Source organism: Amphiura filiformis, chromosome 13 (assembly GCF_039555335.1).
Source record: "Amphiura filiformis chromosome 13, Afil_fr2py, whole genome shotgun sequence".
In the NCBI taxonomy this organism is placed as follows: Eukaryota; Metazoa; Echinodermata; class Ophiuroidea; order Amphilepidida; family Amphiuridae; genus Amphiura; species Amphiura filiformis.
This window is the reverse complement of record NC_092640.1, coordinates 30,139,828-30,160,864: the sequence shown is the minus strand read 5'-3', so window position 1 is coordinate 30,160,864 and position 21,037 is coordinate 30,139,828. Positions and strand designations below refer to the sequence as shown.

Sequence of the window (21,037 nt, the reverse complement as noted above, 5' to 3'; positions counted from 1 at the left end):
GAAATTTCCAAAATAACCTAGTATTTTTATGACAAAATTGACAATCAACGAAGTTTGTGACTCGCTTTCTAAATCTTCTTAACACACCTAACAAGTAATAATTATTATGGACTCAATGCTATCTACTGAAGACAGTCAACACATATCGTGACTCGCTTACTCAGTATCTTATGACAGCAAACAATATTCTATTGACTCCATACTATACTGATGACAGTTAATACATGTTTGGACTCATTTATATCTTCTTAAGACAGCAAACAAAAATTGACTCAATGCTATCTACTGAAGACAGTCAAATTGGCACTTTTGGGGCTAAAATGGTCAAATATGAGGTTAATTTGGCCAGAAACCAACATGCAGGCGTCAACATGGAGGGGGGGGGGGGGTATGATTGTATGGCGGACCATCCCGTGGCAAAATATTGGGGGATTTATCCCTCCTCCCCCGGGATCTACGCCTATGAGCTCTTTTGCATGTGTATAGGATGTAAAATGAATACAAAGTATAGGGTTTATTCATCAGTCAGTCACGAAAATAAAGCACTTGCGTTTGTGTTTTAATAATTTAAAACTATATTTTATTCTGAGTTATATGAGGCACAAAGGTCAAAGTTTAATTTGGCATGTTTTAAGTGGTCAAAATTAAAGTTACTCCTGTATTATGTTTGAAGATGAAACATATCAATGCTAGTCCTTTAGGGACCGATCGTTATTTACGGCAGGGAGGGAATGGGTGTTTTGGCAAAATATCGACAAAAAATTTCGCGTTCCCCCCTCGCGTCCGCTCAAAATTTTCGCGTTCCCCCTTGTTTTCCCAATTTTCTCCATTTAAAATTTAACAATCCCCTCTCCTGGTTCAACTAAAAATATCAGGTTCCCCCCTCAAGACCACAAAAAAAAATTCGTGTTCCCCCTAAATTTACCCATTCCCCCCTGCCATAAATAACGATCGCTCCCTTAGTTTACAATAACACTGTTTATAATTCCACATTCAACCATCGATTTTGACTAAAATTTTAAAAAAAAATGAAAAAACAAACAAAATGTCTGCAAACAAAATTTCATTTTTTTTTTCAGATTTTTACACGTGTCAACACATGTAGGCCTATTCCCGTATTGAGCTATGTTACATCGATATTAAAATATCCGTACAAACAAGTTCTAAGTGTTAATAATTAACATTTCTGTCAAAATTTGAACACTTTCATATACACTTCCTTTCAGAAAATAACAAATGTTAATAAAAGTGTTAAAATTTTAACGGAAATGTTAATTTATTGTAATAATGAGCACATTAAAAAGTGTATTCAATGTAGCACACATGTTAATCAAATCAATAACATAAACTTTACGAATTTAACATAATATGTTCAAAATGTACATGCCGTTCAAATGTTAATACCAAAGTTTTTATCAAGCGTTACTCAAAATTGTTCATAATTATATTAATTCTTGTTTTTCAGTGAAATAAGAACTTCAAATACCGTAAAAACTCGATAATTAGCATAATGCTTTTAAAACATGCAAACATGAAGAGCCCCACCTGCAAAAGTGTAAAGGGTTTGAGCAAATCATCGATACATTATAGTTATACGAACAAGTTAACCTGCAAATGTGTGTCTCAAGTCACTCTCAACCCCATTAGCTCAGTTGGTAAAGCGCCTGACTTCGGTACAGTTTCATGTTTTCAAAAGCGCTCGATAGTAAGCACATATGCTAACTATCGAGTTTTTACGGTATGACATCGGCAGACAGGTAGGATTGCGTGGTTTTAAAGTTTGGAATAGATTATTCTATTTAAACCAATTTCTGTTTATATTTGGCCTAAATCTATACACTGAAAGCACACAATTTAAATTCCTTTACATCTCTACGTGATCGGTATCTATATGTGACCAGCACCAACAAAACCCGGAACAAATCGCCAGACATGTTTTTGAGTTATGTCTGTAAAGATGCCATTCCCATAAAAAAATTCTAATTTTGGAGTTCTTAATTTTATGGTATTTGACTGTGGAACTAAGCGGACTTTCAAATACTTAAAAAGAGGTTTATTTTATCAATAATTAACAGTTGAACTATGATAATCCCTATTCAATCCTGTGTAAGGCAGGACATTTATAATAGCCCATTACTCAGAATAGCAATTTGGCAAAAATATCAAGGTATCATTTACAAAATTATCCATATCTTGAAAGGTATTGATGCTATGTATAAAAGTATAATTTTGGTATCACTTTAAAGCTTATTGTCTCTTGCTTACATTTTTATTCAAATCCTGAAAAATGCGACTTGTTCCTGTCTTTGTCAGAATCAGATGGTTTAAACAAACTCATATTTCCATGGGTACCATACAAACGAATAAAAACAGCAGTGTCTCAACACGCGATATTCAAAATTCCCAGGCACCGAAATTGTCTGGTGCAATGACGTTCCAGTAATACAATTAAGGTTGGCGACAGTTGAGCACAAAAAACCATGACGTCATTGCCCTAGACAATTTTAGCGCGGCAAAATTGAATATCGCGTGTTCACATGATCAAATCAGCATCACGATCAGATCACTGTCTGTATAGCATCATGATTATCATAATTATTCATATTATCCGGTATATTCAAAGCTCAAACCCAAATTGGTAAACTATTTGAATGTTTTAAACAATTTTATTTTATTTTGTGGCATTTCACAAAAAGAAAAGTGAAAGTACCTTTGATATTTAGTATATTGAATATGATGCTATGTTATACATTGGTAAGGCCAAATTAAAAAAAAAAAAAAAAAGGTTTGCATCAAAGCTCCCGCGCGCATTAGTTTACCCGCATTAGGAAAAAAAATCTTCTTTTTATTTACTTTTTGTTTCAGAAAATGTGTAAAAAATATGATCGAAATGCCGTTTTGACAATTTTAGACCCCTGCTCTTAGATTACTTCACTGCAATACAATAGCAGCATCACTTTATTGTTCAATACAACACTTCATACAGTGGAATAGGACTTTGAAGTTTTTTCACATTTGAAAAAAGTCTTTGGAAATAAAAACGCATTTCGCATTAGTTTTTCGCAAACCTTTTTTTTTTTAAACAAGGGAAGAGGCCTGCGCATTTTTTTTTTTAATTTGGCCTAATCTACTAAGGACAGTATAAAGAGGTTTTGAACAGCATAGAAAACGTTTAAATGTCGGGTTATATAAAGGGTATAAAACGTTTTAATAATATGTTATTTCAAAGTTTATAAAATATTTTGCATGAATATTTGCCAAAAATATTTTATAATAACATTGTGCCAACATTTTTGAAATGTTTTTCTAGTGTTTTTTCATATAAAACGTTTTAACAACGTTTTATGATCTTTTCTTTTTTAAAAATAAATATAACCCAACATTTCAATGTTATTAACCAAAACGCATTTGTAACACGTTTATAACATTTTAAGAACATTTTGTGTTTGCTGAGTATATATTTCGCATAATTTTTGAGATTTCTTCAACGTGGTATGCTCCTGGAGCACAAGTGACTACCTTGCTACATACTTATGGCAGCTATTTAATTTTTATTTCAGATGATCGTTAAATCAATCCATCTGTCTCAAGGAAAAATAAAATAATAAATTAAAGAAATGGTAAAATCCGACAGGGGCTCGAACCCGGGGCTTGAACCCACAACTTACTGATCACGAGACTATTTTTGTAGGCCTAATACTTAGTATTTTAGTAAATCAAGACATTTACGGAATAAACCGAATGATAAAATCAATAATGCGTCGCTTTGAGAAGATGGCACATAATTGTGCTCTAGGAGCATAACATGTTAAGGAATCTCAAATAATCGCTACACTTCCATAGAGTGATTTGTAGATTTTCAGTGTCGCACTTTAACATGATTATAGCGGTCGATATCAATCGGGTAGAGTCTTCAATTTGCCCTGCCCTGTTCCACTCTTTCTGTTTCCCGAATGCTTTCTATTTTTACCACTATCATTCGCAGCTGCCTTTTGAATTGCAGCCGTTTTAAATGTTCCTTCTTTTTGTTTTGAATTTTCTTCCTTACCATTATTACTTTCTTTCTTTGTATTATTTCTTTGGTCCGATTTTGAATCTCTTTTATCATCATTGTTATTCGTTTGTTCATCCACACTGTTCTTTTTGTTTTCCTTTGTTTTATCATTAACTTTTCCCACCTCGTTCTCCTCATATGCAGGATTATTATGGGTTCCAGCGACAGCATTCTTTGGATCATCCTTTTGTTGTTGCGTGGCTGCAGTATTCTTTGATGCATCCTGAGAGGAGGCTGCACTTGGGCTGTAATTCGCTTCTGGATCATTAGATGGCTTGTAATACCTGCAATTATCATGATTATATTCAACAATGAAATTATATACTAGGCCTATATACTTCATCTATTTATATAGAACATGCCCACGTCTTTACACTCTTTTAAGGCACTGCGTATATAGTTTGTTCCTTTAGCATTATATACCCCGATAAGTATACTGATGCATGATGTTTCTATCGTACCCTAAGTATTTACACAGTGCTTTCGTTTTTTATTAAAACGACAACCAAGAACACTGCAAATTTTCGTCAAATCCCTGCCTTGAAAGTCGTAAGTCGTCATCCCCCACCCGAAATAATCCTGGCTATAACAATGCATGGGCTGATTTAAGGTTGGTCTGAACCCTGGAATTATGGAAACTTTCGGGCCTCATAACTTCTAAATTGTTTGTCTAAAGTATATAAAAGTATACATATTTAGAATGGCAAAGACTGGATAAGTTCATCTGTGAGGTCAAATTTGGGCCAAAATGGCACTTTTGGCCCAAAATCCCAAAAATAACAGTTTTTGGCCCACTTCTTTTTTGTGCACCGTAACAAAAAAATTCTTGGGCCAAAATTTAATTTTTATTAATTTTTAAAAACTAGATCAAAATATCTAGGACCCGTTTTTTCATTTTTTTGAATTTTGACCGATTTCACCAAAAATATTTGAAATTTGTGCCAAAATCGGGCTTTTTTATGATTTTTTTTTTATTTTACATTTTTTGACCATTTTTGACGCAAATTTCTCAAAGTTAGTCGAAATTCAAAAAAATGAAAAAACGGGTCCTACATATTTTGATCTAGTTTTTAAAAATTAAAACAAAACCGTTATTTTTGGGATTTTAAATAAAAGTGCCATTTTGGCCCAAATTTGACCTCACAGCTGAACTTATCAAGTCTTTGCCATTCTAAATATGTATACTTTTATATACCAACAATTTAGAAGTTATGAGGCCCGAAAGTTTCCATAATTCCAGGGTTCAGACCAACCTTAAACAACATTTAGTGTTGCTCTATAAAACCACATTCATTGATCTATTGTATGAAAAATTTCCCCTGATAAGGAAAAAAATATTTAAAAAAAATAGGGCGAGTTTTACATTTCACCGTTCTGATTTCACCTGACTTTGGCTCCCGGCTTTGGCTCTTACCAACATGACCAATCTAGATCCAGACTTGTGATACCAAATAATATTAGTGTATTGAGGAAAATGGAATTGCTGACCGTATCAAAGGCCTTCCTGAGATCTATAAAAATGTCTCCAATAAGATGGTCATTTTTGAGGATATAATTAAGGGTTCTTAACTGATGTTCTGAGCAGGTGTTTAGGTCTGAAGCCAGATTGGTTAGAAGAAATAAGGTTAATTATGACTCTGGTGGAAGTACAATTGATTTTGGATCAGTCTCTCAAACATCTTACAATCGGACAGAAACATACCGGTAGTTATTGACCTCAGTTTTTGACCCGCTTTGAAAAGTAGCGTTTAATACCTACTGTTTTTGCAATGCTCGTGGACCTGGCCCCACAGCTAGATTGAGAGCCTGGTCCTCAGCAATTGACTCAAACTTGAGTCATTTGATGATTGATTAGAATGTTACCATAATTTATTGTTATTTTAATTTCGTACATAAATCATATCCTTCTTTGTAAAATAGAATTTTTAAGTGTTGTTAAGGGATCTAAAATGAGCGTTTATTGCGTTTCGACAGTATTTTTTGTGGGATATGAGAGCACCTCAGACCTATCGAATTGCATTCTGAATACGAAGCATGTCTTTCTGATATCAAATAATTTACATTTTTGAAAATCACAATATAATACAAATTTTATGACAAATTATAAAAATTTGATATTTTTCAAATTTTTGATATATAACAGTCCTCGAAGTAAATTATATAAATCTAATGATATATTCTTAAAGTATATGTAGCAGGAGGAAAAAGCCGACGGTCAATTGAAAATTTTGACCTTTCATATTGAAGATATGGATTTTTTCCCAAAAAGACCTAATTTTTTTTGGTGTTTTGGGAAAAAAATCCATATCTTCAATACGAAAGGTCAAAATTTTCAATTGATCGTCGGCTTTTCATCCCACCTACATACACTTTAAGTATAAATCATCAGATTTATAAAGTTTACTTCAAGTACTGTTAAATATCAAAAATATCAATTTTAATGATTTGCCATAAAATGTGTATTAAATTGCGAATTTCAAAAAATCAAAATTATTTGATATCAGAATGACATTCTTCGTATTCAGAATGCAATTCGATATGTCTGATGTGCTCTAATGTCCCACAATAAATACTGTCCAAACGTTCATACCCCAGCCCTTAATGTCACTTAATTCTGTTAAAATTACATTAGTAGTGTTATTTATATACCTTCGGATCCAAATTCTTATTTTATGGCGATAACGCCAAGCCGCATACAACAGAGGCAGAAGAAACAAGAGAACCAACCAGCCGCAGTTTCTGCATCGTGATTGAGTAGAAAGTTTACCAACACCGGTGCCATGACCACAGGATTTCCCTTTATCTAGGGGTAAATCAAGAAAACAAGTCTTAACATTTATGTCTAAGAAAACATAATATAAATCAAATGAAGTAACATAAATAGCAAACATCGAAACGCTTCATTCAGAAATAAGAACTGTCTTTAAAAAAGACCATGGATGAAGATCATGTTTCATAATTTTGCATTGACAAGTACTAATGCTACTAGTAATTTTGTGTATGGCACAACTAAGCGGGTGAGAATATCACCAGCGACATACTGCTCAAGAATTTTCATGTTAACCGCTAAATTGAAAAATATGTGCTAAATAGGGCTACTTTTAATTCATACTTGTACAAAAGGCTCAATGGAAATCACATCCTTCGAGTCTCACAACAATCTAATAATCTGTATTCAGACAACCTTTGAAATGCTTATTATATAGTCAACATGCAATTTGTATAATTTTCAAGAAAATGTCCCCAAGTACTCTGAGGACAGAGGAGTGTTTGCGAAATGTAATGCCAAATTTACTTCGCCTTCTATATCAACTTCATTCAACTGCCGATCTAACACTGACTCTGATTGGTCAATTACATAATAACTTCACTTTAATCACCAATGAGAATGGAGCTTTGCAAATAATTCACCCCAATTTTTTGGCGTGGTGAAATTATTCTAACAATGTTGCTGATTGGGCCAATTGATAATGAACACTTATTTTTGGCCAATCGGCAGGTAGTTAATAAATACGAGGGCCGGTCAAAAAGTTCGTAGAACTCGGTATGTTACTTTGTCCCACGGTATTGAATTTGGTCTCATTTGAAAGCTTGTTCCTTCAAAACATGACTGCAAAGATATTATGTTTTTGCATCACTGTATATGGGCAGGACACTCTTCAGAGGAAGCCTACCTCCATGAATTCACAGGTACTACCAGAAGTGAATAGAGGGTCATCATGGAAATTTCTCCCGACGGTGGTGAAAACTCAAATAAACTTTAATAATGTACAGTTGTTGTAAATGGTAATGACGTCCTTGGTATTCAACAGCAACGAAATGGTTCTTAGAGTTCAAGAATGGAATTAGCGTCCTTGAAGATCATCCAAGGTCCAAAAGACTTGCTGACGTCACCACTAATGATATACGCGCTGGTACAGTGGCATTGATAATGAATAAAGAGCCAAATAAGAAAGATGAGATAGCCATAAAATATGACAACTCTGATGAATGTGTTTTCAATATTAATCCATTAACATTTGGGTATCCCAGGGTGTATTCTAGATGGGGTCCCGGAATCTTCATGTACAAAATTGATACCAGTTGACATATTCAGGTCCGCACCTTTTATACACTTAGAATGAGGACCAAGGCAAGTTTAATCTATATGTGGCTAAAGGTGATAAGGCATACATTAATCACTGGAATTATGAGTGAATTTAGTGGAAGCACCTGGATCTCACATCCCTAAGAAGATCATCACTCGGTCACCGTAGTGCAAGGTCTTCATCGCTGTTTCTGAGATCCAGGGATAGTCTTGATGACAGATCATTTGCCAAATGAAAGTACAATTATAGGCATATATCATACAATTTTTATAGCAGAATTGAGGCAAGCCATCATGTGAAGAAGGTTGATGGTAGGAATGTGGCTGTTCTCGGATTGTGTCCTGTACGCTATTCTTAGTTTGTCAAGCTGCCATTCACGACAGAGGGGTCAGTTAATTAAACTAATCATATTGTGGTTCAGGCATGGCCTTCAGTTAGTGAAACCTATTTTAGAATTTTAAGTCCTACCTTCATAATACCAGGCTTGCTGGTGATCAATGCTGGTGAGCCTTCACTGAAGAGTGGCTCAAGGAGCTATCGGAAGACTTCCAATTTGTTGACATAGAAGGTTTCAAGAAAAATTGCGACGGGTACATTAAGGTATGTATTGACCATACTCAAGGGAGAGATAGAAAGAAATAGGCTAGTACTCTTTCAAGTATCTTGTTCTACGAACTTATTGACCGCCCTCGTACGTATCACTTGTTGCTCAAAAAATTGTACAAAATAATGCACGCGTACTGAGATGTTGATGCGTCTAATGCACGAGCCCCGCAGTGCATTAGACGCATCAACACCTCAGTACAATTTCTGTGTACAATTTCTCGAGCAACAAGTGATACGCATTATTAACCTATTTCATACACGAGAAAAATATTCAATTTTGCTATAAAATTGTCAAATTAAAGTTTGCAAAGTTCTTGCAGGCATCTATATCTCAGATTATTTGTCACATGTTCATATCGTATTATCGATGTAGTGCACAGCACTATGTTGAACAAAGGGGAAGTCGTGCGATTTATTTGTTAAAAGCAATTTCTCAATTGATTTCATTACATTGAAAGGTAAAGATTGAAATAAAACATGTTTGCATTTTTTTAAAGACCGTTTAGTGCCTAAAATCCAAGATGGCCGCCGTGATTGAAAATTTGCCATATTTTACTCATAAATTGCGCTTTAGTATGATACAGAATGGAAGTCCCATTCTAGGGTTGAGTACAAGAAGTTTTGAAGGTGTTTCTTTATAGATTTGAGGACGCTGAATAAAATGAGAGGAGTCTGCACCATCGAAAAGTGTGGGGAACTCTTGGTAGAGGGCGTTTTTCAAGATGGCCGCCAAAATCCCTTAAAATCACCATAACTTGGTCAGAGAAGCACCCAGCAGCACGATTCTGATGTCTATACCCATGTTTTCAGGGTCAAGGAATCCAATAGAGTCATTTACAACTGCCTTTGACCTATCATTCCAAGATGGCTGCCAAAATTTCAAAATGGCCGCCAGTAAAAATTAATTTGGCTATATCTCGGGTGCAGAAAGTCCTAGAAGTATGATGCTGGTGTCTATACCCATGTTTACAGGGTCTAGAAATCTATTGGTATAATCTAAAACAGCACAGGACCTTAAATCCCAAGATGGCCGCCAAAATTTAAAAATAACCACCACTAAAATGTAGAATTTAGCCTTTATCTTATCTTATCAGTGGTTTATACGGCCCTATCCGGGCTTTACGATCCTTACCTGGGGCTAAGATACCTTAACCTTAGCATAACGCAGTCTAAACCGCAGATAAGGTATCTAAACCCCAGATAAGGCGCCGTAACCCCAGATTAAGGGACACAGATTCCAAATAAAGCAATCCAAACCCCAAATAAGGTGCCTTAACCCTAAATAAGGAACATAAACCACAGATAAGGCATCTAAACCCCACGTAAGGTGCCTTAACTCTAGATAAGGATCGTTAACCCCCGATAAGGGTCGTAAACCCCAGATAAGGCACCTAAACCCCAGATAGGGCGCCTTAACCCCAGATAAGAGACGTAAACCCCAGATAAGAGACGTAAACCCCAGATAAGGCAGTTTAAACCCCAGATAAGGCACCTTAACACCAGATAAGGAACGTAAACACCAGATTAGGCATCTAAATCCCACATAAGGCATCTAAATCCCAGATAAGGTGCCTTAACTTCAGATGAGGGACGTAAACCTAGGATAACATAGTCTAAACCCCAGATAAGGCATTTAAACCCCATAAGGCTCCAAATAAGGGATGTAAACCATAAGGGATGTAAAACCCCCAAAAAGGGATGTAAACCATTATAAGGCAGTCTAAATCCCAGATCCATTCTTTAGGCATCTAAATCCAGATAAGGCGCCTTAACCCCTGATAAGGGACGTAAACCCCAGATAAGGCAGTCTAAACTCCAGATAAGGCACCTTAACCCCAGATAAGAGATGTAAATATAGGATAATCCAGTCTAAACCCCAAATAAGCTGCCTTAACCACTGATAAGGGATGTTAACTGGGGATAACACAGTCTAGACCCCAGATAAGGCATCTAAACCCCAGATAAGGGACGTAAGCTCCAGATAAGGCAGTATAAAAAACCCAAATACGGCACCTTAAACCCTAGATAAGAAACACAAACCCCATATAAGGCAGTCTCACCCCAGATAAGGCATCTAAACCAAGATAAGGTGCCCTAACCCCAGATAAGGGACCTGAATCTAGGATAATGCAGTCTAAACCCCAGATAATGTGCCCTAACCCCAGATCAGGAACGTGGATCTAGGATAATGCAGTCTAAACCCCAGATAAGGTGCCCTAACCCCCGATAAGGGACGTGAATCTAGGATAACGCAGTCTAAACCCCTAAACCCATTACACTGTTGTCAATGGCAAAATGGCTGATTTCGGGTGAAACTTTCTCAAATTTAGAACTCTCACCTGCTTTAATATAGTTAAACGCCACCAATATCAGGTGAAACTAGATGATTTAATGATCAAAAATGATCAAAAACTCAACATAGGTTGAAATGAGACTTTTCTTGTACCGCAAACAAAATGGCATTGCGCCCTCGAAGCTGAAAGATGCAATTAATTAGATAGGGCGAATATATGCTAAAAGGTGTCATATAATGAGAAAAATATACCATTTCGAAGCATCAAAACCCAAAATGTACTTTTTTGGCAATATAACTTGGTCAATTACAGTGATTTTAAACAGTCTTTTCAGATGCCACGCAAACAAATAGTTCATCATTTCCATGCATCGCCCAGGCCTATTAGTGGTGTATAACCATGCACTAGTGCCATGAGTAGGTACTGTATCTGATATGTCGTCCATCTTGGACCTGGCAAGGGGTCTGGTTGTGTAAAACATTGTGCTTTTGGTTTAAAGACATAATCACTTGGAAACGTGATCATAAAAACAAACTCATGCATTTATATACATTTAAGCAGTATATAAGCAGCCATATTGGTCGCCATATTGAATAATAATCATAATTCTAGAATATTAAAGTTATCTTTGAGTGCATGACACAATGCTAGTTCCAGTGTTTGAAATTTAGATTTTGAGCATACTTTGAGAGAGGTATATGGCTTTTTTTGCAAGTGTCAGTCAGTTTTACAAGATTTTGGTGGCTATCTTGGATTTTACCACTTACCCTGAAATATTAAATCTTTCTTTGAGTGTCTGACACAAGGCTACATAGTTCCAGTGTTTGAAATTTACGTTTTTAGCATATTTTGAGAGCGATATATAGCTTTTTTTTTTGCATGTGTCAGTCAGTTTTATAGGATTTTGGCGGCCATCTTGGATTTTACCACTTACCCCGAATCTTTCTTTGAGTGTCTGACACAAGGCTACATAGTTCCAGTGTTTGAAATTTACATTTTTAGCATATTTTGAGAGCGATATATAGCTTTTTTTGCATGTGTCAGTCAGTTTTATAGAATTTTGGCGGCCATCTTGGATTTTACCACTTACCCCGAAATATTAAATCTTTCTTTTAGTGTCTGACACAAGCCTACATAGTTCCAGTGTTTGAAATTTACATTTTTAGCATATTTTGAGAGTGATATATAGCTTTTTTTTGCATATGTCAGTCAGTTTTATAGGATTTTGGCGGCCATCTTGGATTTTAACACTTCCCACGAAATAAAAAATGAAAACATCTTTTTTCCCATTATTTACCCCCACAAGAGACAAAATCAAGTGAAAGTTTGCTTTTAACACCGAAATCACACGACTCGACATAGTGCTGAGCACTAATGGACAACTAATTTATTTCCCTTTACAATGACACCACATTTGAAACAATCGCCTTTATCACGGCTGAGTACACGTCTTGTGAACGTAGTGGGGTGTCACTGCAGATGTGTCAAATTGCCTATTATTCTGTGCTCAAACTATAACCTCAATAATAGCGGATGGGAAAGGTCTACGCAGCCACAACAACCTGGTACCTCCTCAGCCATTCTGCTCACCAGCCTGGTCACACGTTGCTGTGGGATGGCATTCCATTCTTCAACCCCGGGCTTCAACCAGGATTCGTCGCAGGTCATTCAATGTGGTTGCATTGGTTACTCTGGCACTACACGCACAGCACGGCCAAGCTGGTCTCACAAGTGTTCACTCGGGTTGAGGACCGTCTGGGCTGATGACAAGCCATTCCATTGTATATCATGCATATTCTGTAGGTAGTCGTTGATTACCCTGGCTCTGATGGAGCGAGCGTTGTCATCTTGGATTACATTAGGTCTCAGATTGCAACTTGCTGCACGGAATAATGGTCAATTTGACTCATTCTGTTTGAGACCCATACATTCACAAAACGTGTACTTTGCCGTGTAAAAGGTGATTGTTTCAATTGTGGCGCCATTGTAAATGGGAATGAATTAGCTGTCCATTGATATGGTATGCATCACGATGTGAACATGTCATAATCTTAGATATATAGATGCTTGAAAAATTTCCAACCTTCTTTTAAGGAGTTTTTGTATATATTATGCGGTCAGGTCAGTGAATATCAAAATTACTTGCTTTTACAAATGTAGTACTTGTAGATGACAGCATTTAAAACAAAAACAAGAGAGCGAAAAGACTGACAACAAACAACGAAGGAAGATTTCAATCTTCCTTATTACCATTTTCCGAGCCACAGCGCGGCTTGGTAGTCATATTGGTACTTTGTTCCGTTGTACTAGTACTCTTCTTGGTGTCGTCAGCTATGTCGTCTGTTGTTGATGTATCGTCATCTGTTGACGTTGCTGATGTCGTTGTCATGCCATATGACGTTGATGTCATTGTTGTTGGTCCTTAAAAGGAAAATTTAACAAAGTTGGTTTCAGTTCGAATCAAAAATATGTAGGCCCTACAAATCCTTTATCCACAGACTAAACACATTTTGAGTTAACCATTTTAATTGGATGTTTTACTATTTATATTACTTTTTATGATTTTAGTATTGTGAGCTGAAAAACTTAAATAGACATCTAAATTCTATACTTTGTTCAGAATATATTTTGGCTGAATTTTAAAACAACATGCAGATAGCTTGTTGGAAGTGGACGTCTATGCAGAAAGGGTGAGAGAAAGGGTTGATTACCTCTATAAATGAAATAATTATGATATGATGTACTTTAAGGAGCATTGGGTTTATAGGGGCTGTGCAATAATTATGAGCCCTGGGGAGGGTAAAATGGAAGGGGGAAGACATTTTTGGCGAGCCGAAAGGGGTGCAAACAATTTTTGGCAAGTCGAGAGGGGGGGGGTGGCAAGTGATTTTTGGCACACATTCTTGGGCGCCTTTTAAACAAAACGCTCTAAAAAGGCTTAGGAAAACCGTACGCAAATTTTCCTGCTCGCTGCGCTCGCAACATGTACAGTGGACTTCGGGTATATATGGTCAATTCCAGCGAAAGCGGGACAAAATTCTCTCTATGTTAACTTTCCACTTTAAAATGTCATTAATAAAGGAAATCACGTTATTGATAGAGCATATCATGTCACGTCCAATGTGCTCTCATTGTGCATATAGGCCTTTACTAGCAAGTCATACCAGGGGACAAGTTATGATGGCTTAAATGAATTGGCGTTACCCACGAATTCAAAGATAAAGCACCATATATGTCATTGAATGTCCTTCAATCAAAATGAAATTATTACCGTTAGAAAGACGTTTGCATGATCTCTCATCATATGTAAAACGATTGAATTCCACCAAAGTTTTTGGACTCTAGAGGCCATTAAGTCAATTTGGCTAATAATTTTGTTACCCGCGTATCAAAAATAAAATGATCGTTCTGAAAATGTTAAGTGAATATGCCATAAATGACTATATCATGAAACGAAGTTTCGTTCTATAATTCTGAGGTCCAAGTGATTATTTTATGCAAATACGTTTTACTCATAAAATTCCATAAAATCAAATTTGACGTTACCCACGTATCAACTGTTACCCACGAGTCCAGCTAATATAATTGCCATAACTTAAATTAATATTTAATGACTTTGGACACTGAATTTAGTTTGACAAGCGCTTAAAATTGTAAATCGTAAAAATAAGTTCACCGTTTTAAAAAAGAATCTACGACGGTTTAAACTTTTGTTACCCACGAATCCCGAATAGACGCTAACCTTGAAAAACAAGGAGATTGTTTATTTTAAGTTTAAATCAGCACATATTCAAGCCATGGGTATGCTATAATTTTTACAGTACTTACAGTTTTTGCACCTAAGAAACGCAAACCCCAAACGGTACTACAGTACTTATAGCTTTACCCACGAATTCGGCGTTACCCACGAATCCAAGGATTTACTCGTAAATTATATGTTTCTTATGCATCTTAACATTTTGAAAACATGCGAAATAGGTTCCAAACCAGTCCTGTTTAATAGCGTCCTCTTGAAGGTATACTGAAGCTGTATCATGAAGTTTTGATTGATTATCCTAAATTACCATTTTTGGGTAAATGCAATTGGTTAGAGATACGGGAATCATTGAAACACAATAGAGGAATAACCGCAAGATGGTTTCCAACCTTCTGTAATATTTTCTATTTTGCCGCTTACCAATACATACCTTCAAATATGTGTTACCCACGAACATTTTGGTTACCCACGAATACCTACTTAAATTATAGTTAACAATGTATTGATAGTGTTTTAGTTCATAGGAACTGTCAAACACGAGTTAATAGACTATTGCTGCATGAAAATATGGAATGATTTTACTAAAATAATAATATAAAACTGTTTGCTCTGTCTATTTGAATTTGGCAACTTCATTAGTCTCAAAATTTTTACACCCAAAATGCCATAATGATTCATTTTAGTGCCATTGCAGCCTGAATTATTGACATACGGAAAAGTATTTTTTATTTGTATTAAAAAAAAATAATAGGAATTGCTATTTTCCAGACGCTGTTACCCACGAATCCATCCGAGATCCTCATCCTACGACGAGATACAAAATCTAACTTTATATTTATGTGAAGCATTTATTCTAATCTTTCGAAATAATACAGTAATGTTAAATGACAGCCACTTTGGAAAGGTTCGAAGAATTGACACAATCTTAACTGTACACCTGGTTCTTTCTTAAAATTTGTAATAACCAAAATATTTCTTTGTAGATATATGTAATAAAATTCTATTTTACGTTCAAAGTCTTCACCGATTTCTAGTGTATATGAGTCACACATAAAATATTGAAAGATATTAAAGAAAGTGACATTTTATGGCGTACAACAGGTGAAAAGGGTTTGAATTCGTGGGTAACATGCATATGTGCATTTAACACTTTATTTGGTCTAGCAAGAAAAGTTATTTTTCAATCCGATGGCACTTCCACCTGATGATTCACTAGATATGATCGTCTCATTTGATAAGTCTAGAATTGAAAAGGAAAACATTTTCAAAATGTCCCCCAGAGAGAGTTTTGTCCCGCTTTGGCTGGAATTGACCATATATAAATGCGCATAATATAAATGCGCACGTGACATCTACAAGTCGCCATACCGTGTTCAACGATGTAAGGTACCCGGATGTGCACAAATTCCACACGCAAAAGTATAGGCGAAAATGACAGGTTACAAGGAAAATTGGCTTTGCAAAATAGTGGCATTGATTGCAAAGGGCAAAATAATTTGACCCGAAACATACATTCTTTATTTGGATTTTCCATTACGGAAAAAAAAAATATGACGGAAAAGCTAGATATAGCTGATTTAAAAAGTTATATTTCATTATTTCCGTGCTAAATGGGCGTGGCAATTGGCCATATTGATGACGAAATGTAATTCTTACTGACATTAAGGTCAGAACTGGGTAGCTGCCGATGATGTTATTTGATAATGTTTGCACGTAGGGAACTTAGGGGGCTGTCATTTTCTTCGGAAGGAAGGGGTCATGGATTTATTTATTTGGGAGTCAAGATAAGTATCCCCCCTCCCGTAGTGCCGCCAATGAACATAACTCTGACCCTAATTTTAACTCTAATTATAACGTAAATTGAGGAAACTATAACTTTAGCCCTTTTCGGCATAATGACCCTCTCAAACTAATAGGCCTCCTCAACTCTAACTTACCCATTCGCTCGCAAATGGACAAAAGACAAATTCAAAATGTGTTTTTAAGCACCTTTTTGTGTCCCCCATGCTAAATCGGTAATCTGTACACCCTTTGTCACCCTTTGACGTACAATTTAGAGTATAAACACGTAGATGACTGTACATGATCTAATCATCCCGGCTGGAAGATGTTGAGGAAGACTCGTATACTATACATCACGCTCATACGTTGTATGACAATTTGACGTACAATCACGTATGTAATGCATGGTTTGAGGTTTATTCAGCTAGTAAGTTAGATCCGTCATACACATTATTGTCATGGTATTATATTGTAATTGTATACGTCAATTTTGTTCAGTTTGATTCAACCGGCTTATAAAGTTTTACTTTACACGGAAGGGGAAGTTTGCAAAAAATCAATTAATTTAATGTAAAAGGGGAGGGGTGGTTTTGGGGGAAGGGGGGGACAAATAATATTTATAAAATTATAAGTAAGGCGAGAAAGAGAGAAACCCTGTTCTACGGGCGAACGGACCTTTCAAGTAGGGTCAGTCGGTCGGTTGGTATTTAAAATTTTTTTTTTTAAATAACCCAAAAAAACACAAAAATCTGTAAATAAATTTCAATTTGAGAAAATACAAAAAAAAATTGTCCTGAAATTTCCATTCATTTGTACAGGAATAATTTGTTTCCCAATTTGTTCAAAATAGAACAGGGTTTTCGTTTTCGTCGCATAAATAAATAAATAAATAAATAAATAAATAAATAAATAAATAAATAAATAAATAAATAAATAAATAAAATAAATAAATAAACATTAGTTATGTTTGTACATGGGGGTGCTGTGCAATAATCATGATCCTTTGATATCCATGATTTATCCTTGCAAATTTATAGCATCGAACCTCCAGCCAATGTTCCTTGCCAGTGCTAGCCACGAAACAAGGTCACAACTGTAGCCACTCCTTCAATGATCGCCATTTCAGTGATTGACAGTGATGTAATGCAAATATGGCGCTGGCCATCTGGTCACGTGCGCATTTATAAAAGCGCATTTATATATACAACCGAAGTCTACTGATGTATATAGACCGTTTAAGGTTTGCAAATTGGGATCCCAAAAATTTGGCATGTGCAATAGGGTGGGCCAAAAAACACTTTTGTTCTCGGATCGACTTGGAACTCTCGGAGAATTTTACTGGGGTACATACTAGTATTGTGCTGAGATATCAGTAATATCGGAGCATGTTTCGCCCAGGCAGTAGATTTTCACAAAATCCCTACTTTTTTGCTATTTCTTACTGTATTAACTCTATATAGAGAAATCAGTAGAAACAATCTGGGAAAAGTAGGCATTCAGATGCCATCCGAACCAATATTAAACACTTTGGGTAGTTTGTTTGGACCCTCTAGAACATCACCAAATAGCAAGCCGTCTCCAATTGGTTACCATTATTTTTGCTAAAGACACGCATGTAAGTCAAATATTAATGATATTTGAGTTGCTATATTAAGAGGTAGGTGTAGCATTATGGACAATTTCCCCAGTTCTACTCAGTCAAATTTACCAAATGTGGTATTATTGCATAGATATGAACTGCAGCATTGCCAAAAATAAATGCTATATGATTTTCGGTTATCCATTTTTTGACCAGAGGTCAAAAGGTCACACAGCCTTGTAAATTACTACAAATCAGGCGTCACATGACCCTTTAACCCCTGGTCATGTCAGAGCTGCTCTAAATTCATATCTCATGTATTGTTTGTACTTTTGCAGTTCATATCTACCCAACAAGACCAAGATTGTGAAATTTGACTCAGTAGAACTGTGGAAATGCTCCATAATGCTACCCCTACCCCTTAATTTAGCAACTCAAATATCATCAATATTTAACTAAATACAGGTCTCTAGCAAAAAATAATGGTAACCAATTGGAGACTGCTTGCTATTTGGTGATGTTCTGGAGGGTCTAAACAAACTACCAAAATTGTTTAATATTGGCTATGACATCATCTCAATGCCTACTTTTCCCAGATTGTTTCTACTGATTACTCTATAATAGAGTTATACAGTAAGAAATTGTGAATAAGTAGGGATTTTGTGAAAATCTACTGCCTGGGCGAAACATGCTCCGATCTTACTGATATTTTAGCACAATAGTAGTATGTACCCTAGTAAAATTCTCCGAGAGTTCCAAGTCGATCCAAGAAAAAAGGTGTTTTTCGGCCCACCCTAATGTGCAAGGAGGGGGGAAGATTTTTGGCGGGCCGAGAAGGGGGAGCAAGCGATTTTTATCGGACCGAGAGGGGGGGCAAGCGATTTTGGCGAGCTGTTTCGAAATTCCCCCCCTGCTCATAATTATTGCACAGCGCCCCCTATACTGTACATGTTGTTTTTGACGATGTGGTTATACAACTATCATTGTATTTTTATTTATTGTTGAAGACATGTTTAATTGTTGTTAATTAATTGTTGTCATTTGAATTTTACGGTGAAAATCCAACGCAATGAATTGGCATTAGGCTATTCCAGTTGAAATCCATAACCCCCTATGGAAGACCATGACCTTAATCTCACAAACAGGTGGTGTAGATTTCAAATGAAGTCACCAATTCAGGTAACCCCATTTGGAGTCCCCAATTGAGATAACTCCGTTTGAAAACCACACTCCCTGTGTGGAAGATTAAGGACATGTCTTTCATAGGGGCTGTAAGGATTTCAACAGGAATAGTCCAATTCAAGAAACTTACCATCAGGCGTATACGTAAAAAGATCAGCATTCGATGCTGTACAATATTGTCTCCCATTGTCTAACTCATCAGTAGCAATCCAATTTGTTTCTTGTAACTCATCCAACGGGCGTTTAACACAAACACTGCGGTGAAAGAAGTACGAGCTTTCGTGTTGTGGGCCGAATGAAACAAGTGGATCAATCACAGGACACGAAATCTGCACTACAGGGTTGACTGGAATGACTTCTTTGTCTATGCTATTTGTTTCATTGAATTTGGGAACTATAATGGGCTTTCCATTCACAGTAAGACATGGTGGTGGTTGACTACAATAACACATGGGGGCGGTTGGGTCTATTGTCAAGGCTTCTGTGTGATCGGCTAAGTAGAGCACCTGAAACAAAACAAACAAATTAAATAGATGTACGAGGAGTTAAGGTTAGCAACTATTTCAAACTGTTGCGATTTGGTAGTTCACAGCATCTTGCGAATGGTAGTGAGCTTTGGCAAAAATTGCATTGATCATTTTATAGCGAGTGTGTATATAGAATTCAAATCGTCGGCAGAGTGCTACACTATTGTAAGTGACATTTTTGTCCAATTTGAGATGTTGACGAATTATGGAAGGCCATATAATTTATTATAAAACACAATTTTAAACCAGGTTTTAAGTTTCAAAATTGCTTAATTATTTTTTAGTTAATAAAATAAAATATCGCAAGTGCATTTGCAATTTTATTAATGCGTACAACACTATCGTATGTGCCACTTACGATAGTCGTGCACGCTAATTTTGTTTTTCCATCTGCTGCAAGACCCTCGTATGTGCCACATACGCTACTTTCTTGGACCAAGCTGCCTAGTTGAGACGACAAATCCAGTGTTTTTATTCTTAGATTCAGTAATACATCTTGAGAGATAACATTAGGGCAAAAGGTGTCTTTCTATTGTAAATATTATGTGCCGAAATAAATTAACAGTTGTTAAGTAACATAAAATGACAGATACTGGAAATTTGAGCCGATATTACGAATATCCTAATTTAGCAGTCAATGCTACACTATCGTATGTCATGTATGTGGCACATACGATAGTGTTGCACTCTACACTAATTTCTATTTGAGTGCAACACTATCGTAAGTGGCACATACGATAGTGTTGCACTCTACACTAACTTCTATTTGAGTGCAACACTATCGTATGTGGCACTTACGACATTTTAATCAGTAATCTATTTATTAACTTTAATACCAATTATTGTAGTATATAATTATCAAAATTAAATTGCTTTACATTCCCATGTCATTTTATGGCTACTTGGAAACAAACGGCTACGCAAAACCCAAATATGCTCCTCATGTAAAACTGTCCAAACTGCACTTACGATAGTGTAGCATTCTGCCGACGAAATATATTAACAGATATAGTTTTTTTATAGGTGCTATGGTTCTTGTTGTAAAGAGGGCTGAAACAGCAACACTTTTGCAAAACGTACATAACTCATTAACAACAATAAATTAAGCAAGTTTTCAAAGTATATGATTTGTAGAATAAACTATTGCAAAACATCAAAGTGTTATTTT

The 21,037-nt window shown here is 36.0% G+C and overlaps 1 protein-coding gene across 1 annotated transcript; it reads right to left on the bottom strand.

The window, feature by feature from the left end:
* Window positions 1-3,364: 3,364 nt before the first annotated feature.
* Window positions 3,365-13,463, bottom strand: LOC140168224 (uncharacterized). The gene is made up of 3 exons (XM_072191562.1): window positions 13,293-13,463; window positions 6,704-6,857; window positions 3,365-4,338 (listed from the first exon to the last, which is right to left on the bottom strand). Exons 1-3 carry the CDS (start codon window positions 13,450-13,452, stop codon window positions 3,897-3,899), a joined length of 756 nt encoding a protein of 251 aa, XP_072047663.1. The 5' UTR covers window positions 13,453-13,463; the 3' UTR covers window positions 3,365-3,896.
* Window positions 13,464-21,037: the final 7,574 nt, after the last annotated feature.

Excerpts from the sequence above, each read along its gene's own strand:
- LOC140168224 (XM_072191562.1), bottom strand. The coding sequence starts at position 13,452 with ATGACATCAACGTCATATGGCATGACAACGACATCAGCAACGTCAACA. Across the intron at positions 6,858-13,292 it reads GCGCTGTGGCTCGGAAAATG|ATAAAGGGAAATCCTGTGGT; the intron begins GTAATAAGGAAG and ends ATTTACCCCTAG. Across the intron at positions 4,339-6,703 it reads ATAAGAATTTGGATCCGAAG|GTATTACAAGCCATCTAATG; the intron begins GTATATAAATAA and ends TGATAATTGCAG.